General features: G+C 48.6%; 1 protein-coding gene across 1 annotated transcript in view; it reads right to left on the reverse strand.

The window, feature by feature from the left end:
* The window catches only part of NAT10 (N-acetyltransferase 10), a 38956-nt gene that overhangs the window by 419 nt on the left and 13268 nt on the right, over window positions 1-25269 (reverse strand). The window contains exons 9-28 of the mRNA XM_059069722.2: window positions 24348-24481; window positions 23042-23135; window positions 22800-22898; window positions 19522-19658; window positions 16678-16802; window positions 16073-16223; window positions 15693-15789; window positions 14701-14817; window positions 13717-13818; window positions 13546-13620; window positions 12856-12972; window positions 11894-12027; window positions 11623-11671; window positions 8203-8299; window positions 8008-8118; window positions 6906-7078; window positions 6335-6454; window positions 5880-5978; window positions 5419-5492; window positions 4304-4387 (exon numbers count right to left, since the gene is read on the reverse strand). Coding sequence (XP_058925705.1) covers window positions 4304-4387; window positions 5419-5492; window positions 5880-5978; window positions 6335-6454; window positions 6906-7078; window positions 8008-8118; window positions 8203-8299; window positions 11623-11671; window positions 11894-12027; window positions 12856-12972; window positions 13546-13620; window positions 13717-13818; window positions 14701-14817; window positions 15693-15789; window positions 16073-16223; window positions 16678-16802; window positions 19522-19658; window positions 22800-22898; window positions 23042-23135; window positions 24348-24481 — 2189 coding nt within the window. The remainder of the gene's footprint in view (window positions 1-4303; window positions 4388-5418; window positions 5493-5879; window positions 5979-6334; window positions 6455-6905; window positions 7079-8007; window positions 8119-8202; window positions 8300-11622; window positions 11672-11893; window positions 12028-12855; window positions 12973-13545; window positions 13621-13716; window positions 13819-14700; window positions 14818-15692; window positions 15790-16072; window positions 16224-16677; window positions 16803-19521; window positions 19659-22799; window positions 22899-23041; window positions 23136-24347; window positions 24482-25269) is intronic.

Below are 25269 nucleotides of genomic sequence, written 5' to 3' on the forward strand. Positions count from 1 at the left end.
GGGATACACCACACCAACCCAGCTCCTGCCCCGACCAAGCTCTCAGTCTGTGGAGGAACAAATCTACACCTTAATCTCTGAAATCTGTACGTTCCCCTCTCCCAAGACTTTAAGAAAACTCTAAGGCGTTACAAGGAAAATTCCTCCCCACCACTTACCACTGAGGATTACCCTGGAAACCAGACATACTAGCCCAATGGCTCTGAGGAGGGTCCCTAACACACGGCATGAAACGCCCAGGAAAACCATACAATACTTTTTGATGTGTTATTTTTCCTAAATGAGAAGAAAACCCAAAGGAATAGTAACTCGGGTACACATTTCAGCTGGCCGGTAGGTTCCTCACAGATAGATTAACGTGAGAATAGTTCAGCAAATGGCCACCTTCCCTTCCCCTTACAGGTTAAAGATTCTCTCCAGTGTCATTTTGCCCTGGAAACAAACACCTCCCTATAAGGGGAGGGTGAACAATTCTGTCCTGAGACCTAACATCACCTGAATGAAGTGACTGCTCAGAAAACAGAAGAAAGGCCTCGACGAATCTGGAATGACAGTTGTCAGTATTTTTACCTCCAAAGGTGCAAGCTTTCACGTTTCCCCAGACCCCTCAAGCACATGAATGGCCACAAAGACTTGGTAATGCAGATGGCTCCTCAGGGGCAGTGACAGCCAAACCAACAGTGGGAGAGACTGAGCTCTGAGGAGCACAGAACCAGGCCGTCTCCACACCAGGCCCAGAGCCGGCCTTGTTCAAAGCCACCACACTCAATACGCGGCCATCACGGGCCCTGGGCCGCATCTGCCATATTGTCCAAACCAAAATTAGGACACACTGACAGAGGGCTTTTGTGCCACATCAGAGACCATCAGGAAAATGAGGCTAGCACCGATGCTGGAATCTTCCAGGTAGCACAGTGATTTATGGAGACAGGAGAAGAGAATATCTGATTTCTGGGAACTATGGTTCCTAGAGTCACAAGATTTCCTCTTTCCAAATAAACTCTTCAGGGGACCCTATTTATGGCAATGCCAAGAACTCACCCTCCCCACAGACCCCCAAACCAGCTGTGGAAGCCTCATCTCCAGAGGCCCAGGGCAGGGGAGGCCTCACTGTCTTCCCAAGGGAAACTCCAGTGAAGGTGCCGCCCCACGGAACCACTGTCATCTACAAACACACCGCTCTGCAGAGAAGCAGCTGAGGGCGAAGGTTTTCGAAGAGTAGTCCAGGGAGTCCTGGAGTCCCCCGAGACCCCTCCTGGTGGGCCCCAAAGTCAAAACTATTTTCATAATAATCCTAATACATTATTTGCCTCTTCCACTTTCATTCTCTCCCAATTGTTTTGTTTTCCAGAAGCTACAAGATGTGTGATGGCACAACAGATTGAATGCAGAAGCAGACAGGAGAATCCAGCTGCTTTCTAGTAGGCCAGATATGAAAAAGATTCGCAAAAATGTAAATGTAAAACAATTGCCACTCTTCTCACTAAAATTTTTATGAAAAAGGTATTTTTAAGAACAAAAAACCCATAATGAGTCCATGACTGTTAATTCTGAATGAATAAACAATTTTTTAAATTTCTCAGTTTTTCATTTCTAAAATGGGAATTTTTTAAAGTTTTTTTTATACAGCAGGTTCTTATTAGTTATCTATTTCACACATATTAGTGTCTACACGTCAGTCCCGATCTCCCAGTTCACCTCCCCCCACCACCACCTCCCCTCCACCACCGCTTTTTCTCCCCTTGGTGTCCATACGTTTGTTCTCTACATCTGTGCCTCTAAAAAATGGGAAATAGTGATAGATAAAACCCACATGCACAAAAGCTCTTTGGGGTCCTCAATAATTTTTATGATATAAAGGAACTCTGAGATCCAAAACTTTGAGAACCACTGGCTTAGAGCAAGGAGAGTATAACAGGTAAAACTCTGGGCTTTGCAGTGGACAAACCTGGCACTGATTCTGGCTCTGCCTCTTACTAGCTACATGCTTCTCAGGAAGTCACTTAACACCTGAGAGCCTTGGTTACTTCATAGTTAAAGCAGTGATACACCCATAAAACTCCTAGAAGAGAACATAGGCAAAACATTCTCTGACATAAATCATACCAATGTTTTCTTAGGTCAGGCTCCCAAGGCAACAGAAGGAAAGAAAAACAAAAATAACAAATAGGACCTAATCAAACTTACGAGCTTTTGCACAGCAAAGGAAACCATAAACAAAATGAAAAGACAACCTACAGAATGGGAGAAAATATCTGCAAATGATGCGATAGACAAGGGCTTAATTTCCAAAATATACAAACAGCTCATACAACTTAAAAACAAACAAAAAAACAACCCAATCGAAAAATGGGTAGAAGACCTGAAGAAACATTTCTCCAAAGACATACAGATGGCCAACAGGCACATGAAAAGATGCTCATCATTGCTAATTATCAGAGAAATGCAAATCAAAACTACAGTGAGGGGCTTCCCTGGTGGCGCAGTGGTTGAGAATCCGCCTGCCGATGCAGGAGACACGGGTTCGTGCCCTGGTCCGGGAAGATCCCACATGCCGCGGAGCAACTAAGCCCGTGAGCCATGGCCGCTAGGCCTGCGCGTCTGGAGCCTGTGCTCCGCAATGGGAGAGGCCACAACAGTGAGAGGCCCGCATACCGCAAAAAAAAAAAAAAAAAAAAAAAAAAACTACAGTGAGGTACCATCTCACGCCTGTCAGAATGGCCATCATTAAAAAGTCTACAAATAACAAATTCTGGAGAGGGTGTGGAGAAAAGGGAACCTTCCTACACTGCTGGTGGGAATGTAAAGTTGGTGCAGCCACTGTGAAAAACAGTATGGAGGTTCCTCAGAAAACTAAAAATAGAGTTACGATATGATCCAGCAATCCCACTCCTGGGCATATATCCAGACAAAACTATAATTCAAAAAGATACATGCACCCCTATGTTCACAGCAGCACTATTCACAATAGCCAAGACATGGAAACAACCTACATGTCCATCAACAGAGGAATGCATAAAGAAGATGTGGTAAAGATATACAAAGGGATACTACTCAGCTGTAAAAAAGAACGAAATAATGCTATTTGCAGCAACATGGATGCAACTAGAGTTTATCATACTAAGTGAAATAAGTCAGAAAGAGAAAGACAAATACTGTACTGATACCACTTATGTGTGGAATCTAAAAATGACACAAATTGAACCTATCTATGAAACAGAAATAGGGACTTCCCTGGTGGTCCAGTGGGTAAGGATCCACAACCCCAAAGTAGGGGGCCCGGGTTCAATCCCTGGTCGGGGAACTAGGTCCTGCGTGCCTGCCGCACTAAGAATCCTGCATGCCACAACTAAGAGGTCTGCATGCCGCAACTAAAAGATCCTGCATGCTGCAAGGAAGATCCCACATGCCGCAACTAAGACCCAGCACAGCCAAACTAAATAAATAAATATTAAAGGGAAAAAAAAAGAGCTCAATAGAGCAAATCTGGGGAAAAGAGACAGGGCCACAGCAATTTTAAAAAGCACAAATAATGAGAAGCTGTGTGTTTTATCAAGGAAAGTTTCAAAAAAGACATACACAAATTGAACTGTATATGTGTATAACACACATAAAACCCTATTAAAAAAGCAAAATAATAACCAGGTTTGAGGGGGTAGAGTGCGAGGGTGAGTTTAGAGAGGTCACGCTTAATAAGCCTGAAAAAAACCCCAAACAACAGAAACAGAATCTCAGAGATAGAGAACAGACTGGGGGTTGCCAAGGGGGTTGGGGGTGGGAGAGGCATGGACTGGAAGTTTGCGATTAGCAGATGCAGACCGGTATATACAGAATGGATAAACAACAAGGTCCTGTGATAAACCATGATAGGAAAGAATATGAAAAAGAATGTATACATATGTATAACTGAGTCACTTTGCTGTACAGCAGTAATTAACACATTATAAATCAATCATACTTCAATAAAAATAAATAAATAAAAAAAGCCACCTCTGTTTTGAGCATGAAGGGGAGGCTGCATTAAAGCCCCCAGGAAGTGCTCAGTTAGTGGCAACTCCAAGGCTGTTGTTCTCAAGCCTGTCTCCCTGGCGTGTCTGAGAATACAAGGGATGCAGAGATCCAGGCCTAAGCAATGGCCCTGCCTGATCAGTGGGAGCTATGATACAAAAATAGCATCCCTCAAAGGAAAGAATAGTGACTTTCCTCAAAGCTTTTGCCCCAACCTCCTATTTCCTAGTGAAAGTTACCAGCGAAGCAGAGAGGCCAGAATGCCTCCCCTGCCTGATGTATGCTAGCCCCTCACCTTTTCAGGCTGACAACGGAGGCATTCTGCCCCGCTTTGTTCAAAACTTCATTCCATTCTTCATCATCCCCGCGGATTATGTATCTAAAAAAAAAAAAAAAGGAAATATCAAAGCCTGCTCAAAAGAAGAGAAGGCCGCTTAAAAGAAAGTAAGAGAGTGACAACGTTTTCACCACACACGTCCTGCCACGAAAGCCAGGCCGAGCTGCACCAGCGTTTGAACAGCAGAGAGCAGGGGACAGGTGTGCAGCTGAGCTCCAGGGGACAGGAACTTCACCAGAACAAGCACGGTCAGGCCTGCTAGCAGGGGTCGATCCGCACAGAAGGCAGCTGCCTGATTTCTCCCACCTGACCCTCAGCAACTGCCCACCAGAGGAGCCTCCTGTCACCCCCAGCATCTCCTTGCTCACCACCACGTCCACAGCCCACACGCCCTTGGACTGGGCCCTGTCCGCCCCACCTCGCCCCACCTCTCTGGGATCTGGCAGTCCTGACAAGTCAAGGCTTTGATGCTGCAAAGCTGTGGGCAGAGCTCAATACTTTGCCCACGGACCTCCTGGCCGCCTCCATCTCACATCCAACCACCACCATCACTAATGACCCAGCAACGGGACTACAGGTCAAAGAGGCTCAGAGGCCACCAAGTCTGGAGTGGTTATTCACATCAATCTACCGGGCGGGTACCACCATTAACAGCTGCAGCTCAGAGAGGACTGCAATCTCCAGGGCATGGAGGGTTCTAGAACAAGGGGTTTTGTTGGTTCGTTGGCAGTAGGATCTTTTCTTCAAACAAAATTCCCATCAAAAGCCAAATATTAAAAAGTGGCCACTGAAAGTGGATACTCATGCATCAGCATCCCCCTCCTCTAAGGGGCCCGGGGCCAGACATGGGACCCACGGGATCTCAGGAACACGACCTGCAAGTCATGACTTACAAAGTGGCAGAGCTGATCTGGGGAAAACAAATCCTTCAAAATTATGCACTTAGTCAATCAGGAGGTTTTTAGCTGCTAGTGCTTCTAAAAACGATCCCATGAAACACAGCTTCCAGGGCACCCAGGAAGCAAATTAGAAGCAACCAGCAGAGGCTCCGTGCTTCCCACGAGGGACCTTACTGAGCAAGGTCCAGGTTCTTCAGCTTCCCCACTTCTTTCTTGTGTTTCTCCTGGAACTCCTTTGCTGCTTCGTCCTGTGGACGAAGTCCCATACAGAGAGTAGGTCAGAGTCAGGCAGGGGACAAATGGCAGGGAAAGGCCAGGGGGCAGAACGTGACCGCGACAACCAGCAGGCCTCTCCTTCTGCACGTTTCCCTCCCACAGCGTTAGAGGCAGCTCTTACTCAGTGTGTATGAACGTAAAACGTGCCTTCTGCAAACCTAAACGATCAAACAAGTAGTTCACAGCAGCAGCTGCCGGGCTGCCAGCTCGCACACGCATTCAGCGGGGGGCCTCGTCAAGGGCCGGGTGGGCAGGCGAGGGGCAGGCAGACTCGGGGAGCGCGCTCCTCACACCCCCGGGACACTAGCGCTGGGGACTCTCCTACAGGGGAGAGGGCGGAGGTGGTTCGGTGTTCGTACCAGGTCGTCACTCAGCGTCTTCATCGTGGGCTCCATAACCACGGCCTTCACTGCCACCATTTGCTCCTCGATGGCCTTCTCCTGCACTTCATTAAACAGCTACGAAAGACCAAGGCCAAGAAGCAGAAGATGAAGGAGCAGCAGAGGCCCAGTCACTCGTTACCAAGTCATTTAGCACGCGCTCTGCACCGTTTAGGGGTACACACGCTCACGGGAGGGGCAGGAAATCACCGACTGGAGATGTCACACTCCTATCAGGGGTGCCTCTGCGAGAGAACGCGGAACGTTACAGACCCAGCTGAAGTTCCCCAAATCTGTGCGTGCGTGTGTGTGTGTGTATGTGTGTGTGTGTGAAGATCTGCAGCGAAATGTTAACATTTCTGCATCCTGGGTCAGGGAGTGGGTTTGACACATTTTTCAACACAGGCCAAAGCCCTGCCCTCAGCTGAGGTTACCTTCACAACCTTGCGGATGATCCGGTTGAAAAGTCCCATCAACTGGCCTGAGGGCAGCTCAATCTCCTTTTCCAGCTGGTCCACAGACTTGTGCTGCAGGCCAATCCCCAAGAGAAGCGCCTGGGGGACGGAGAATCTGTTGGAGTGGCTGCCAGGACAGCCTTTTGCCCATTAAGAGGACACCAAGAACCAGAGTTACACTCTCTTGACCGAAACACTGACTGACACTATTGTGGAATCTTCCCATTCATCCTGCTACCGAAACCACCAGGAAAACCTGGTTACAAGTACCAGTGCTCCTGGACCTCGGAGGAAGCAGAGTAAGAATCAAGGCAACGCGGTGGGATGGAAGAACGTGGGTCCAGACTGCAGCGCTTCTACTTACTTACTGTACTGCTGGGCACACAGCTCGACTGGAAAGCCCAAGAGTCCCCACGTGTAAAAGGTGAGACCACTACCCCCCATCAGCACCACGAAGAAGTAGATGCACAAAGTTACGTCATAGCATCCGACCAACACCCAGCATATAAACTGCTCCACAAAACCAGCACACGAGCAGCAGGTAACCTACCGACTGGGCAGCAGACAGGGCCAGGTCCCCCAGCTGGTTCAGGAAATACATCCGGGAGATGGCCGGGATCATGTCCATGATGAGGTGATAGTCCACCATGTTCCGTGAATACATCTCCAGCCTCTTCAGGTCATAGGGGAGGAAGAGTGCCTCCAGCTCCTCCCGGCACAGGGCTGGACACGCGACAGAGCCAGACGAGTCAGGTGAGCCCAACCCCTTGCAGGGTCCGACGAGATTCCCAGATGGCACCCACGGCAACAGTCCCCAGGTGGCACCCAACAGCTGCTCCTCCACCGGGCCTTCAGCAGGAGCCAGGGAGGAGCCACCTGAAAGTGCCTGCCCACCCCGGGCCACCCTGACCCTCCTCCTGCAAAGGGGAGGCAGCTTGGTCCACGCAAGGAGGGGGACGGATGGCGTGTGACCCTTGCTCAGAGTTCCACGGCAACATATCAGACCAAGAAAGGCTCCCGTGCCCTGGGGTTAGAGGAATGCACCACTTTCCCCACTTCGTCACTCCTCCTCAGGACGCAGCTTCACAGGAAACAGGCATGCTCCACCCAGCTCAACCAACAGATTTTTACACCAAAATATAACTGGCCCCAAAAAAGGGTACACATACACGTAACTAGCAAGAGAGAAAATATACCCCATGGCTGCTAACACTAATGATCCCTTACGCCCTGTTTTGTATTTTAAGTATTCAAATAGAATCTACACGCCCAAAGCACTTACTTCCGTGTTGGCCACAGAAGTTTGACAGCACATTCTTATTACAATTTCATGAAATGAGGAAACCGAAACTCAGAATTGAGCTAGTTACCCTAGCTCACAGGCTTTAGATCAGGTTCCATAGCCGACCAGCTGTAGGCCTTCCTTTCACCTCTAAAGCCAAGTCCTACCCCCCAAGTCCCGTCATGAAGGCACAGTGTGTGACAGCGGCCCTGAGGTGGAGCAGGGCCTGCTGAGCAGGGGCGGGTAGGGGAGATGCAGGCCTGGAACCAGTCCCTCCATTCCTAATGCGGCCCTCTTCCTGGACCACACGCCCACCACCTGTTCCACCCAAACAAGCCCCACCAGCCCTCCAGCCGCCCCACCAGCTCACCCGGCTGCACGGGTTTCCCGATGTTCCTGTTCTGAAGGACGTTCAGGGCCAGGGAAGGAGAGAAGGTGCTGAACTGGTAGGACAGCAGGGCTAGGAATCGCCTTCGGAAATCTGCGGGGTTCAACCACACAGTGTCAGAGGTCTGCAGGCCCCTGTGCCTGCACCTGGCCACCCTCCACCTCCACTCCCACTCACCTTTCCAAAAGGCAGAGAGCCAGGCGCCCTGGTCGGCCTCATCCTCGTCCATCAACGTCTTTAACATGATGCACGAGTGTTCTCCGGTCAGGTCATTCTGCGAAACACAAATCCCTAACTGGCACCAAGACCCTCTTTTATGAGGACCTGTCTGTCACTGAGGAGGGGCAAGCATGCTCACACGGGCCCTTGCTTCCTCCCCAGCAGGAGAGGCGGCCTCGCCTTCATTCTCGCAGGGCCCACTGCCTACACAATAGCTTCCAGAGACCACTTCGTCCTGCAGCTTCTGAGCAGCTGCCCCAGCGATGGTGCAAAGCTGCTCAGACCTTCGGAGCATGTCTTCTGCTGTGAGCCCCTTGCTCACATCAGGTCAGATTCTGCACCGAGAGGCATTACAGCTTAAACTCCACATGACCCAGTCAACGTGTTTTGGGTGCTCACAGCAAAAACCGCATGGCCAAAAAAAAGCACGGCAAGAGTTCCCCTGCTGGCAACAGGTTTGCAAGTGCAGGCTCCTCTAGGTACTAAAGCAGCAACCACAGGTTTTAAAATTTCTACTACACCACAACCACAAAGCTCAACACCATAAGAATACCTAATGGATTTCAACTAAAGGGCATTCAAGTAACAAAACGCCACCACCAAGTCACAAACAAGCAGTGCACAGTACAAGACCACAGGGACATACCGTGGTCTACACTGAACTCACTGGTTGTGTGTTCCTTGCAGTCGACCACCAGACTCACATTCCAGCCTCGACCAGGGTCATTGGCAAGAACCCAGCCCCTCTACAGCTGCTCCTGCCCACATGGAAGCAGCCACACACCCAGCGGTCCTCATCAGTCCAGCTTTGAACTCTCAGATGGGTGCCACCCTTAGATACTGACCTTGAGCTCTCCAAAACCAAACCTCCAACACTCCCTTCTCAGCTGCTGGCCTCCCCTCTCTGGGAAAACAGCAGCAGTCAGGAGGACTTCTTCATCCTCCCAGCACCAACTCCACCAGCTGACCAATACCTTCTGTGCCCACTCTTTGCTTCCCTCCTGTTGTGAGGGATGCGGTGGCCAGCTCTCCCCCTGCACTCCAGGTCCTACCCTCCTGCCTCTTCCAGGCCTGTAGTCCTGCAATCAGCCCCCCTCACCTGCATCGCCATGATCTCTACAGGATCATACCCTGCAGCAAACAAACATGTTCTGGAATCTCCCGGCTGACAAACCCACCCTGACTCCTATCTCCCTCCAGCTACCTTATTCCTCTGCTCCCTTTGCCTCGTGTAGGAATCGTGTAATCTATTTCCTCACCTCCCATTCTCTCCGGTCAGGTTGATCCCGCCCCTCCACTGAAGCTGCCTTTATTCAGATCACCAACGCCGACAAATCCAATGGTCAACTGTCCTAACCTTACTTGTTCTCTGACAGCAATGACCCCCCCTTCCTGAAACGTGCGTTATTCTTGGATTCTGACACCACAGCCCCTGCCCTTCTCCTACAGATCATGGCTACTCCTCAGCCTCCCTTGCTGTGTTTCCTGACTCATTCCTCTAAATGCTGCAGAGTCTAAGGACTCACCCTCTTTATTCTCAGCCCCTACTTTCAACAGCTTTACATATTCACTGAACAAAAGTATTTACTGAACATGTACTATACATAGCAGATGCTATTAAGTGCTGGGGTTACAGCTGTGAAGAAAACAGCCCCCCCCACCCCCCCAACAAAAAAATCCTTGACCCCGAGAGTATATTCTATTAAGAATATGCTGATGACTCTCAAATCTCGGCCTCCAGCCCTGACCTCTTCCTTGATCTCCAGACTCCTGTAGTCAACTGCCTATTCCACACTTCCACACATGGCTGTCTAACAGGCATCACACGCTTACTATGCCAAAAATAATTTGCACTTCCACCTCCAAATCCAGTCCTACCCCATTCAATCTTTTTTTTTTTTTTAATTATTTTATTTTACTTATTTATTTTTTTGGCTGTGTTGGGTCTTCGTTGCTGCATGCGGGCTTTCTCTAGTTGCAGTGAGCGGGGGCCACTCTTTGTTGTGGTGTGTGGGCTTCTCATTGCAGTGGCGTCTCTTGCTGCGGAGCACGGGCTCTAGGTGCGCGGCCTTCCGTAGTTGTGGCTCACGGGCTCTAGAGTGCAGGCTCAGTAGTTGTGGCTCATGGGCTCTAGAGCGCAGCCTCAGTAGTTGTGGCGCACGGGCTTAGCTGCTCCGCGGCATGTGGGATCTTCCTGGACCAGGGCTTGAACCCGTGTCCCCTGCACTGGCAGGAGGGCTCTTAACCACTGCGCCACCAAGGAAGCCCCCCATCGAGTCTTATCTTAGGAAACAGCACCTCCAACACCCAGCTTCTCAGCCAGTCTCTCCAGCCAAAAACCAAAGAACTACCCTTGATAGTTCTGTTCACTTACCTTCCATACCCCCATCCTTCAACTCTTCTCAGTTCACCTCCCAAACACCCCTGGCATCTGGCCCTTCTCTCCCCTCACCATGTCCTCCCCAGCCAAGCCGCTCATCTCCCCACCTCTACTCGTGGGCCACCGTCCACCATCGTCTACACGGCAGCCCCAGCACCTTCCCTCTAACCCCTCCCTCCACCTGAACGGGGAGGGAGCGCAGAGTCCCTGCCCAGACCCACCTGCCCCGACGAGAATCACCACCCTTTCCTTTCAAGGTCCCTCCAGCCACACTGGCCTTTTGTTTCCTTCAAATCACCAACTTCCTTTCTGCCTCAGGTCCTCACATGTGCTGTGCCCGCTGCTTGAATACGCTCACTTTTCTGCAGGCAGGACTGTCACGGGGCTGGTCCACTCTGATCATTCAGGTTGCAGTCTGAAAGGTCACCCCTCAGAAGCCTGACCACTCATACACTGTCACTAACTGAATACTTTTCAATTGCTCACTTTTTTGCTGCCTATTTCTACTCATTAGAAAATAAGCTTCACGGCTTGTCTTGCTCACTGCTTGATTCGGTGCACGCATTAAATAATTTTTTTTAATGAACTGACAGCCACTAACTCTCTCATCTTCCATTTTAGCCTCTATGGCTCTGTTGTCCACACAAGCACATACATCCCTCCTTCAGACACCAGCTTATAGTATGCACTCCTTCCCTAAAACCGCTTTTCTTCCTGTTTTTTAAAAATACAAATTCGAGGAGGCCCCCAGTGACAGGATTCCAGAACGTGGTGAACAAGCCCACGTGCACTTCCGCCATCTCAGCGTGGAACACAAAGCCGCTACAGTGCGCAGTGGGGAGAGTGAGCGTGTGGCCCTCAGTAAGGGCGGCTGCTCCGGGGACATTCAGAGCAGCCTCCTGGCAGCACAGGCACACCGCTCAGGGCACAGCGGGAGGCACCAGGGCTCTGCAAGGACACACCTGTCACCACCCTCCTCTGCCAGACGCCTCACTCACCGGGGTCTGTCTCAGATAAACAGGGACAAAGCCAGCTCGTTTCCAGAACCTGCAAAGGATACAGAGAGCAGGTCACCACGTGTGCCTTCCGGGAGCGGCTGACAAACACAGCGGGGAAGGGCGGGGGTGGGGGGGAGGTGAGGGCAGTGGTGCGGGGGCGTCAGGACAGCTGACACCACTGCAAAGGCAGGCACGCAGCCCACGGGACTCTCATTCTTAGGACACCAAGGCCAAAGGGACGCGGCGGGAGGAAGGGCCGGCGAACGCTTACGTGAGGAGCCGGGGGGTCAAGCCGTAGCACACCCCCAGGTAGTCCAGGTGCTCGGCAGGCCTCTCGTTCAGTTTGAGAAGTAAGGGAGGCAGGTCCTTCCGCGGAGTGACGGCCTCTTCCAGCAAGCTGACAGCCTGGAGGATGCCAGAGGGGAGAGCACGTCCACCCAGCAGAGACAGAGGAAGGTTAGTGACATTCCCAATCACCCCTGCCACACCAAGCTCTGGACGAACGCAGCAAAAACCGGGACAGGTGTTTTGGTTTTTAAAATGTAAAATCACCACTAAGTCCAGTCGTCATTCCTACGGACACCAAACCCCTAGACAAGCACGGACTCACACTGCTCAAAACCCAGAATTCTGGAAACAGCCGCACAATGCCAAATGCATTTACAAAGAGACAGAGGTAAGGTTCTGAAGGTGAGGGCTGAAGATGCAGGTCTGTCACCGGACGGCTCTGTGTCTTCGGAAGTGACAAACCTCTGAGCCCGACCTTAAGTATAAGCCCCTTCCCACCTCCTGAACAGGCACACTGTGAACAATCAAATGAACCCGTGTGAAAAGCTGTCCCAGCTCCTAGCATTAAGCATTCTTCCCCAGAAAGACAGAGCTTCCCTGGGTCTGGGTTCAGTACTAAGAGGCGGAGGTTGCACAGCTATGGCTTTAAGCTGGCTTGTGGATCAGCGTCACCTGGGAGCTGAAGACAGATTACCTCGATTCAGGAGGTCTGGGGCAGGGGTCAAGAGCTGACGCTCTTAACAAGCCTCCAGGTGAGGCGGATGATGCTGACCCGAGGGCCTCGGTCTCAGTGCCAGCTGGAGAAAGAGAAGCTTCTCCAAAACCAGAGAGGAACTCTGCTGCTACTGCTGAGAGCCCAGACCACAGGACGGCTCTTGATGACACTCCCGAAGACCCAGAGAATGGCCCTCCCCGGAGCCAGGAGCTCGGCCAGAAGATGCCTACCTCACTGCTGACAGTGTGAATTTCTTGTGAGGGCTCCAGGACCTTTTCCTCGAGACAAGGGAATCTGCCCTCATAGTACATCTGCAGCAGCCGCAGGGCTCGGCTGCCATAGCCCATCTGTGAGCAAACATGGAGGGAAACAGGCAAAGGGAAGAGAGATGTCCTCAGTGTCTACACCACTTGTACACCCCTGTATTGCTTCTAGAAAGCCTTCACTCCAGGTCAAAGTGCACTTCGCATAGAGAACCAATGAAACTCCTCAAAAAGGTCAAAGCAGAGACCCTTAAGACCTAGCGTGGCATGACCCTCACTCTCGCACGGTCCAGCCCGTCAAGAACCTGAGGATGGCCGAGCCTGCTTTCTGGTCCACAGATGAGCGAGCTCGGAACTGATGACTCTACAGCTAACTCCTTGGTGAGGACTTCTAAGACGGGAGGTAACTACAGGAAGCAGAGCTGGTTCACAAGTCCCCTGTCCTCACAAAGAGTGAGCACATATAATCATCCTGCCCACCCACCCCCAGCCCGGAGCAAACCGTCCGCAGCAGAGGGGGACCTGGATCTGCTACTCCTTGACCAGCTTCCTATTTAAACAACCGCGTAAACCTGCCCTAACGAGCAGCCAGCAACACGGCTGCAGCTAATTATAGCACATTAGGTTTAAACAACAGCACACACAAGGACGCGTTACCGCTTGATAATCCGGGTGAACAGCAATGCGAACCACTCTTCCACCCGAAAGGCTGCCAAAGTCTGGGTCTTGGAACTGTGGGGGAGACACAAGCCGGTAACTAAGCAACAAAAGACAGCCTCCAGCACTGCCGGCTTCACTCGCTCAGACACACCAGGGAAAGCACGTCACCTGTTCCGACACTGTCCATGGAATCAGGTCCCCCGAAGCCTTCTTGCCTCGAGACAGGCTGTTCAAGATGGACTGGCGAGAAATCTCCCCCTCGAGGCACACCTGTTGGGGAAGGAGGACAGTGCAGACAGAAAGCCCGGCCCCAGGTTCAGAGCCCACCCCCAGCACCTCACCAGCACTCTGCCCTTGCCCTGACTAGGCCAGCTGTTTCCACTCCAGCGTACGCTTAACCCTGTGACCAACTCATCCGTTTCCAAGAGAAGTTTCATTGCTGTGTCCCCTGGGCGTCCTGACACCATCACTAAGAAGGCAGAATACTGACGTCCTCCTGGCCCAGAGAGCAAAAGCACACTAGAAGAGGGTCTCCACACATGGTGTGCCTGTGAGCTCATCAATGAAGGCTCGGGACGCTCACGGGGCTCTCTACAGAACTGTGCAGAAGTCAGTGACTCCTGGGCCTAACAGGAGGATGGTTAAACACAGTACCGTACGTGCATGTCAGGAAACACAACGCAGCCTTAAAAAGTATGCAGATTATGAATATCTGACACATTGACTAAAAAAACCAGATTACCAAATACTATGATCGCATGTGTATGAACAGGAAAAATGATAAAGAAATGCATAAATACAGGCTAGGCATTAAAAACATCTTCCCAATCTGTGTCTTCTAATTTTACAAGTACCATGTATTGCTTTAGTAATAAAGGAGGAAAACGAAGTTCTGTTTTAGGAGCTGCAAGTCAAAATACGAGTGGCCAGTTCTGATTTTCACCCATCCATGCACAGTGGGGCTTTGGGTCTCTGTCTGGGTGGTCGTTTCCTTTGATGCACCCTAATCGCCTGCCTGGATATGTCCAGTCACTAGGCTTGAGACCAGGAATCAACAGCTTCCCCTTCTGTGCTGCGGTTACCGAGCCACTAATCCTTGATGCCTAAGTGGGTCCCCCACTCAATGCCACAAGGACACCTCAGCTTCTGTACCTGGATGACAGCGAGCACTTCAGGAAGGGCATTCTGGGTGGGGGGCACGGGAGGCAGGAGGCAGAAGAGATGGTGAGCAGGCGCGTCGGAAAGTATCTGGAGGTCGCTGGGAGAGTTCTGTGGGGCACCGACACGGCCAGTGAGAAAGAAGCACTCCTCATCCTGTCCCCACTCGAGAGGCTACTCCACAGTCGCGGCTGGAGAACTGCCTTCCCCAGAGCCAAGTGATGTGCTGAGACCCGTCAAAGCGCCTTTCCAGCCAGCCAGCCTGAGACCCTCCGTTAGGGCTTAAGTGGGACTTAAGCCTCCACCATTTGCTGTCACCTCACCACGAGCGCTGAGGCTGCGGAGCTGGAGCAGAGACCTGCTTAGTTAGCGCTATATACTTCACAGCTGGGAAGCGAACTTCTTCCTGATAAGAGGCTGCTATTTCAAGAAAACCTCTCACCACTTCTAAATACCAACCCTTCGGCTTTCCGTTTAAAGCGCGTTCATAAAAAAGCTACCTGGACACTCAAAAAGTGTCCTTTCCAATGTGTCTTTTTAAGACTTTCAGATATTCCAAATTCCTATTCACTGCTCCTTAAAAACAGCCCAGGGGTATAAGGCTGGTCTCAGGTCAAACAGCAGCCCCCGGATTACAACTGCTATGTCATCTCAGCCCATCCATTTAGCCAACAGGCAAGAAATATAAGTACCCCTTTTAAAATGGGAAAAACTTTCCACCCTCTCCAACTACCACACACGGAGCTACATGTAGAAATCTCACACCCTGTATGCAAAGCTGGAGCCCACGACAAGCCTGAACAACAATGGGAAATGCAACCCCTCCAGCAGGACCCTCGGACCTTGCCAACATCAGGACATTCAAGTCCCAGTGGAACGGTCACCTGAGCCACTGGGTAACAAAACATGCAAAAAGCCAAGTCAAAAGGCACTGCCCAGTGCTGGAATTCACTGCTAACGTTCACCTGAGGGCTAGCTGCAGTTACCTTGTAATGAGAAGCCACGTAGAGGGCCATAAGCCGTTGGAGGAAAACCTCAGAGGCTTTGTGGTAGCAAAAGAGGGTATCTCTATTAACATAGTAGCTGGATCTGGAGTTAAGCAACCGAAGCAAATCAAAGAGAACCCAAAACAGGACACACTACCTCCAAGGGTCACCTGGATATGGGGGTTTCCCTCAACCTGGGAAGAGGAGCCCCTGGTTCTGAGCAGAAACATATTAGGGAGGAAAAGAAGGGAAATCAACAACATTCAACTTTGCCCTCTCCCTAGAGCAGCAGCCTATGAAGCAAAGGGCCAAAACCCTTTGTTCAACTCTTCCATTGCCCCCTCTCCCTTTCACAGGGCAAATGGAACCCAGGAGGATACAGCTCACAGGCTTCAGGCAAGGGGCAGCCAGAGATGATCCTAGTGATGTTGAGGCAATCCAGGCACAGCAGGTCGTTCAGCCACTTCTCTACTGCATCCCCAGGGGCGTATCGGATCGACTCGTGCAGGGAAACCTCATGCAGGGTTCGTGCTGTTCCCCACAAAACACACACAGACGGTGAGGAAAAACTAGTAAATACTTTTTGTCCAGAAGAGCAAGGCAAATGTTCTACTTTATCTGTGTCACATGGCGCTGACAAAATATGGCTCAAGAATTTAAGGCGAGGGGTTTTACATTGTTCTGGTGGATGTTCCACTTGCCTCGACACCAATCCCAAGGGGATCTCTCTAAGTCAATGCAACCAATGCCCTGAGATGGTGACAAACAGGAATCTAGCCACCAGAAGGCCCAGGTCAGCCTCCCATCTGGTCACTGGTTTGCTGTTCCTCAGAGAAAAGCAACTTCACCTCTTGGGGACTCAACCTCTCTGCCTGATGGTCAGACAGTCTGTTACCGCCCATGAGGTCATGAGGGGAAGGATCCCGCAGGACAGTGTGAAGTGACTTGCTGTGCACTGCAGGTGCATTCAGAGCTCCAGAGGTACCTGATGCCAGTCTGGAGGTCGTCGTGGTCTTGTTCTCAGCGGTGGTGCTGACCTGGCTCTGGGCACTCTGTTGACGGAGCTGCTGAATTAGCTTGAGGGACAGAGACCGGCCAGTGCCCTCGTAGCTAGGAGCAACAGCAAAGGCAATCAGGCATGAGGTCACAAATCAACTCTCTAGGAGGGGACAGAGAACTACTGTCCTCGTCCTGATGAAACACCAGACTCCTATTCGCCGAGGACAGCCCTGTCACCTCTGAACTTCCATGCCCAAAGGAGGCAGGGCTGCATGGTGGCTCACCTCGGAGCCATCTGGGCCTGGGCTCAAGTCCTGGCATGTCCATTTAGTACCTCTGGACAAGGAACTCAACCCCTTTTAGCCTCCTCCTCAAAAGGGGACTATTTCCACACATCTCACAGGACTGTACTGTGAACTAAAAAACAAGGACTGAGAAGATGACTTGAATAAAGCACTTAGCATAATGGAACTGGAACACAGGTAAATGGCCAATTAATAAGAGCTGCTATTAGAAGTTCCATGCTTGAAAAAATGAACAGAGAGCATTTCCAGTTTGGAAAAATTAAGATTAAACAAATCCACCACCCAAGTAACTTTTCTCATGACTACTTTCATTTAAAAGATGACATAAAGAAGTAACAAAAAATTGGGGGAAAAGAAATCATCTATAATCTGATCACTGAACCAGCTCTTTTCAATTGTTATTTCCTCCTTGTCTTTGGTCACAAGCACACGTGACCACAGGGCGCAGACTGCTCAGTGGGTTTTTTTTAATTTTCAGTTTTACACTGTTTCATAGTGTTCATTATCATAAATGAGGATACTATATAAATACTTCCCCTAACTCAAATACTACTTTTAAAGAATGATCAAAAACTTAAATTTTGAAGTGCTTTTATTCCTCCTGCCTGCCCCAGATAACAAAGCATTCTCAAAGGAATTCCATTTACTTATTTACAAAAAAAAAAAAGAGTAAGCACAAGCAACAAAGCTAAAAACATATTTGTGTTTCAAAGAACATTATCAAGAAAGTGGAATTTCTTGAGTGGGAGAAAACTTTTGTAAATCATGTATATGAGACTTGTATCTAGACTATATAAGGAACCCTTCCATACAACTCAATAATAAGTAAGACAAATCAATTAGAAAAATGAGCAGAGGATCTGAATAGATACTTCTCCAAAGAAGATAAATAATGGCCAATAAGCATATAAAATGCCCACACCATCAGCCATCAGGGAAATACAAATGAAGACCACATGAGATACCATTTCATACTCATTAGGATGGCTATAATCAAAAAGACATATAAATGCTAGCAAGGATATGGAAAAACTAGAACCCTCAGACACTGCAACAGGAATGTAAAATGGTACAGCTGCTAAGGAAAACAATCTGGCAGCTCGCTAACCATTAAACAGGAAGTTATCATTTGACCCACTAATTCCACTTCTAGGTATACACCCGACAGAGCAGAAAACATGTCTGCACAAAAACCTGTACATGAATGTTGACAGCAGCATTACTGCTACTAGCCAAAAGAGAGAAACAACCCAAATGACCATCAAAAAGATGAATGGAAAAACAAAATGTGCATAAACATACAATGGAATAGTATTCGGCCATAAAAAGGAATGAACCTTGAAAACATTATGGTTAGTGAAAGAAGCCAGTCACAAACGACCACATATTCTAAGATTCCACTTATATAAAGTGTCCAGAATAGGCAAATCCATAGATACAGAAAGTTGATTAGTGGTTGCCTAGAACTGGGGGGTAGGAAGGAATTGGAGGATGATAATTAAAGGATACGGGGTTTCTTTCTGGGGTAATGAAAATGTTTTAAAATTGTGGTGATGGTTTCACAACTTTATGAATATACTAAAAATCACTGAATTATACACTTTAAATATATCTCAATAAAGCAGTTATCAAAAAAGAGTAAAGCCCATTTTATTTAACTGTTTTCAGTATAAGCAAAGCAGTCAAAGAATAAATCTATAATACAGAATTATCTCTTCAAGATGTGACTTCCATATAGAAATCTTTTCAATATTGAAGATATGTATACACTGACCAGGAAAGATTTCCCAGTATATTCTTTTTTTTTTTTTTTTTGGCCATGCTGCACAGCTTGCGGGATCTTAGTTCCCCAACCAGCAGTGGAAGCTCGGAGTCCTAACCCCTGGACCGCTAGGGAATTCCCAGTATATTCTTTACATAAAAAAAGCATATTCGAAACATTATGAAAACTATGTTTATGTTCTTATTCAAAATGAAAAAGTTAAATAAATGCACAGAAAATGTACACCAAAATTCTAACAGAAGCTGTCTCTATACGGTCAGATCACCGGTGATTTTTCTTTTTGCTTACCTTACCTTTCTAGCTTTTCTATAGCAAACAAGAACTAAATATTTCAAAATTTTAAAAAAGCTCTCGAGCCTGCTTTCTTACGATAACTATACAGTTACTTTAATACTATATTTTCACATAATCCTCAGAGATCAGACACTGGTATTGCCATCCATGTGCCCTTTAGAACTTCATCAGGCCTACGGACAGAAAGAGACACTCATCGGCTGGGTTATGAAATTCTGGTGCTGCCTGTCCTGGTGGGCTGTGGCTCAGACCAGAAGTGAGCTATAGTTTACTATGAAGGGGCCAGCTGCCAAGGAGAAGGCCGAGGAGAGAGAGTGCAGCAGAGCCCCAAAGACTCAAACTTCAGGAATCAGCCCTACCCACCCAGGCCCAGGTCACATTAGGTAAATGCTATCTAACTGGCAGCAACCTACAATGGGAGCGACGGCTCCTGCCCGAGGTGCCTCACCCGTTGATGGTGGATGCCATGAACACAAGATAGGGGCCCAGAAGGCTCTTCACCAGGGGGAGGGGGATGGCAGCAGCTTCATCGATCACAACAAGTTCAGCCTGGCCCAGTTTCACAGCATCTGCAGGATGTATATACTGCCAGAAAGAAAAATTTATATTATTAGCTTGGCCACCTGATACCATGGCTGTGATCACGGGTGAGTCACCATAAAGGCCTCTCTCTACTCTCTCTCCCCTGTCCCATTTCTTCTTTCTCTCGTTCCTCCTTCTCGCTTTTCCCTGGCAGGACAAAGCTGGGATGGGCTGAGAGTCAGATGCCTGGGTCCCAACAGGTCGACCACTGACTGTGTGGCCCTGGGCAGGTCACTTCATCTCAGCACCTCAGACTCCTCTCCAGAAAGTGGAGGAAATACCTGATGGCTGCTTGAGGAAAAAAATAGGTAAATCTGTAAAAATGCCCTACCTGGGACCTGGCTGAGTGATAGGTGGCGCCTCCCTTTCTCTCCTCTCTCCCGTCTCAGGCTTCTCCCCAGCCTCACTCTGGCCACTGGGCCAGAGGCAAGCTTGGCCCCAGCAATGGCTAAAGGGGAGGATGTCAGGTTTCTCAAGCATCTCCTACACTCTGGGTATTGTGTGTCCTGCTTTGACGCCGTCAACATAAAGCCCAGGTCGCCCTGCACTGGTGGGGACACTTCTAAGACTTATAACCTTCTTAGTGCTCACACATCCTTATTTATATTATTAGCTGGGCCATCTAACGTCACAAACTTGCCATGAGCTTGGCAGCCTTATGCATATAAACAACCCTTTTCAGTTCCTACAGGGGTTCCTGCTCTTTTTAAAGTTTGCAAAAGTCTATGAAGAGGTATTTTTACAGGAGAGGAAGCCTGAATATCCAACTAACACAAACAAAGGTACTCAACCTCACTAGTAATCAGCGCAACGCTGAAGACAACAAGGAGACCCCACTTCACACGCAGACGGGCAAAACTTAAATAGCAGTAAAACACCCAGTGTTCGTGAGGACGTGGGGAAACAAAACTCAAGAGAGTGCTGGGGTGAAGGTAAACATGTACAAACACTTTAAAGGAGAATTTGGCAAAATCTGAGAAAGATGGAAATCTACACATACCCTAAGACCCAACAATTCCAATTCTAGAAACATATAAATAAACTGTAATGTGCTCATACAGTGCTTAAAAATGAATCAACCAGATCTACAAGCTTCAATCTGGACCAACTTGAAAGCAAATGTTGAGTGAAAAAAAGGCAAGCTAAAAAAAGATAAGTATAGTATGTTACCATTTATGGATACATAATTATGTAGTGAAATATAAACAAATGAATTGAAAGGAAACACACCAGGGGCTTCCCTGGTGGCGCAGTGGTTAAGAATCCGCCTGCCAATGCAGGGAACACAGGTTCGAGCCCTGGTCCGGGAAGATTCCACATGCCGCGGAGCAACTAAGCCTGTGCGCCACAACTACTGAGCCTGCGCCCTAGAGCCCGCGAGCCGCCAAGTACTGAAGCTCGCACGTCTAGAGTCCATGCTCCGCCACAAGAGAAGCCACTGCAATGAGAAGCCCGTGCACCGCAATGGGAAGCCCGCTTGCCGCAACTAGAGAAAGCCTGCGTGCAGTGATGGAGACCCAGCCCGGCCAAAAATAAATAAATAAATAAATTTAAAAAGAGAAGAAAAAGAAAGGAAACACACCAATCTCAGAGCACAGTATGGGGAGTGACAGAAGGGAATGGATGGGGAAGGGTACAAGAGGGACTTCAACCGTGTCTGTGAGGATTCAGATCTTTAAAACAAAAACATGAGTGGCTTTTAAAACATGAAACAAACACAGCAAACAGCAAAACATCAGCTTTTCTTAAGTCTGAGTCTGTGCTTTCCTGTAGTTTTCAAGTATTCCATTACAGGTGAGATTTTTTAACTGCTTTGCTGGAAGCTGATGGGTCGAGGGGGCAGAGCCCCCACTCATTTCCAACAGCAGATACATGTCCTCAGTAGGGCCCCACATCTTGGATCCTTGCAGAGAAAAACTAAACAACCACCTCATAAAAGCAGCAGAAAGCAGGCCCCTGGAGAGGCACAGCCGACTTTAATATTCTTCTATATCGCAATTTCCAGCAAGAAAGTAGAGGTCTCAAAGGGACACAGATATAGCCTCATAAAGTCAGGTCACCTGTTCTGCACTTCAACTCCAGTCTGGAGACAAAAGGACTCTGGTAATACGAGAAGGTCTCTGATGACAGATCCAAGGAGCAGCGAGGGCTGAGCCAGGCATTTCACGGAAAGGTTTTCCCTCTTTGGTTTGTGTGTTTTTCTTGAGTTTTAACAGATCTCTGTATTCTCACGGCCTGCAGCCTGCCCCTCACCCTGCCCTACCCCAACACTGGACTCTCTTCCATGCAGATGAGAGAACCAGGCCAAAGTAGGAAGAAATGCACAGAAAGAAGAGAGTCTAGAAAGAGACCCAGCAAGAAAAAAATTAAGGTCCTTGAGGGGAAAAAGGCACAAACACTGAACTTTATTTATAACCTGGATCCTTGATAAAAGGTATACCTCCTTGACAGACATATATAAATGCCTCACAGGCATAAAGGTCAAGGGTGTAAAGTGCCAAGTTGACCTGGCCCACTTCCCACCCCAAACCAACTCCAAAAGTGATCAATAACCGACTCCATTAGGAGCCCATGGGCCTTCATCCCTTCTGCAAGCCTGTCATGTTTTAACAAAATTGTAGCCTTTGGACAACTACAGACCATTCAGGCTTACAAAGCACTGGAGATTCACAGAGCTTTCGGGGAAACACTGTTTAAAAAGGAAAATAGGCCACTGGCTAAACCACAAAGATTCAGAGCACATTTTACAAAGAACTTTTCTTCTTTTAATTGATGAGGTTATTTATTGTCCTCGCTACAGATGCATCATTTCAAAACCTGCTGTAACTAAGCAAAATTAGAAATGATGTTGGAAAAAATGATTTGATTTCTCTTAGCTGATTAGCTTACTTACAATCCTACTCACTCAATTTTCAAGGGACAAAATTATAACTTTCCCAGCTGGCTACATACATTTGGTAGTCTGCTTGAATGTTTTTCTTTAGAAGAGGCTGAAAATCTGGAACACGTTTACCGTAAAACAACGCTGTCTAAAAGATATGCAATTACACAGCACATAAAACAACTATAAAAGGAGACGTCTTAGAGCATTTACATACAGCAGGACACTGGCCCCACATGGCAGGGTTTTAGAACAAGCCTCACCTGAATGGTCTGCCTGTGTTCCCGGAATATGTTCACTCTGATCACTGCTTTGTGAAATTCAGGATTTAGAGACTGAATGATCTCATAATCCAGATGCTCCTAAGAGGGAAAGAGCCAAACCAATGCCAAACATCAGAAACAGGCTTTAGAAACTAAATATTAAGAAAGTTTGCATTCTAAAGACTTCACCTGGATTTATACTCAGCATGGAATCAAAATAAGCTCTTATCCTAATTTCCTACCTGATACTGCAGAGCATCAAATCCTTTAAATACAAATTCAAACAGAGTGTGGAGGTTATCCGGGCTCGGAGAGGTAACAAAGATATTGGAGTACCTGTTGAACAAAAGGAGGATTTTTTTTTTTTTTTAAGTAATTAGGAAATCTAAGACATGTTTAGAGAACCTAAAAAAAGAAAACATTTTTGTTTGCCCCTGTTACACAGGGGATAACCAGAGACAGTGGCAGAAAAAAAACTCAGGACACACGTTTTGGGGAGGAAAAGTACAGCAACTCCAGACCAGACCTGAGGGTATTCTTCCTCCCAACCTAATGAAAACGCATTACCAGTTTGAAGGTAGCACACCCCAGCAATTAGCTACCAGCATCGGTGAAAGCACCCTGCTGAGGGCATTGTGGGGACCGCTCCCTCAGTGCCAGGGCTGGCACACGGCTCCCCAGCCCTGCGCCCTGGGACGAGAGAGGGCTTCACTCTCATCACTAGCTGTGCTGCAAGGGTTTCAAACCGTGAAGCCAAAGTGCTCAACTGTGCTCAGGCTAAGGCCACAGTTAACCTCTGAGGGATCCTTGTTTAGTGTAAAGGGTGCTAATGGTGGCGGGGCTGAGTGGTACTGCCGGAGCAGCGAGAGAAACAAAGGGCTAGGAGTCAGGAGCCGAGTTCAGCCCCAGCACTACCAGCACTGACTTGGGGTGGGGGGTCTTGGGTGAGTCACTGAAACTCCCTAAGCCTGGGTTTATCCATCTATGAAACGCTAACATTGTTAATTAGGAGCACCAAGGAAGACAATGCATATAGGACATGGTAAATTCTAGGTCCATTATTTATGTCTGTGAAGCTGGAAGTACATGCTCTCCTGGCAGTTGCAAGTCTTCCGCCCAGGACAAAAGAATGGAAAGGAACATCACACTCAAAAGCAGCTCCTCAGAAGCAAACAAGATCTTCTACTGATCAAAATCATTAAAATGTCAAACTTGTACTTTTCTAAGTCAGCAAAGCTGGTCACATACATGTCCATCTCCTGAGAGTTTTTAAGTTTCTTACCCCTATTTCTTTGCTCTTGTGTGTTTGTTCAACTCTAAATAGTGAGTTGGCCCTGGTGTATGTCTGTGGGTGCATGCACACATATATGTGCACCTTTGGGGGTTTGGGGGAAACAGCATTGCTCTTTGTAGACAGGAACCCAAGACCTAGAGAAATCACACAGGAGCCCGCTCAGACACAGAAGCAGCTTCCCTGTCCCCTGACCCCCTACTCCTGCACACTGCTCCCTCAGAGATCAGAGTACCTAAAGATGGGGACCCCCTTACCCAAAAGCCACTGCCCCAGCAATAGCCAATCCCAGGGCTGCAGATTTTCCCCTTCCTCGGGCAGCTGTGAGCACAACAGTACTCCTCAGGGTCTTTTCCGAGATCCCCTCAATGAATTTCAAGACAGCTTTGGCCTGTGGAAAGAGAAACATATTAGGTGAGCTTCGAGAAAGGCCAAGGTCCAGCCATCTACCACCATCGCCATGGAGAATTCAGGCTGATGCCTAGGCTAACTCGGGGGCGGAGGGGCTGCAGGGGAGTTCTTACTGTCCAGAAAGCAAGGTCCAGCACCTGGACTCTCACTCCCTTAATCGTCTCCTCTGGGTCTCAAGGCTTTAAACACCAAGTAGGTGCTGATAAACCCCAAGTTCACGCCTCCATCCAAACCTCTTCCCTGCACACCAGACTCTTCTATACACGCAACTGCCCCTGCTCTGCCCTCCACCTGTACATCTAATAGACATCTCACACTGAACACCTAACATCCCCTCCAATCCTCCCCCACCTACCATCTTCCCCAGCTCAGCTAACTGTCCAGTTGTTTAGGCCAGAAGTCTTCTCCATTTTCTCCCATACCTGATTCATCGGCAAATCCTGTCCATACTTCCTTCAAAACATAAAAATTCTGCATTCCTCACCATCCTCCTCCTGCACCACCCTGGTCAAAGCCACCACCCTGTACCGCCGCCATTATCACAGGAGCCTCCTCATCAGTCCTGCTCCCACCTTCGTTGCCCTACAACCTAGACTCAACACAGCACAAGGCGATCCTGTTAAAATTAAGGCTGGCTTCCAGAAGCACAAGCATTCCTTCAACTGGATAAATAATTTATGTATCTGTTTAAAAAGAAAAAACATGATAACTGGGATTAAATAAATAAAGCAAGGCTGGGGATCCCTCGGACAGCTGTGCAGAGACCGT

The sequence above is a fragment of the Kogia breviceps genome, chromosome 7 (assembly GCF_026419965.1).
Source record: "Kogia breviceps isolate mKogBre1 chromosome 7, mKogBre1 haplotype 1, whole genome shotgun sequence".
Lineage (NCBI taxonomy): Eukaryota > Metazoa > Chordata > Mammalia > Artiodactyla > Physeteridae > Kogia > Kogia breviceps.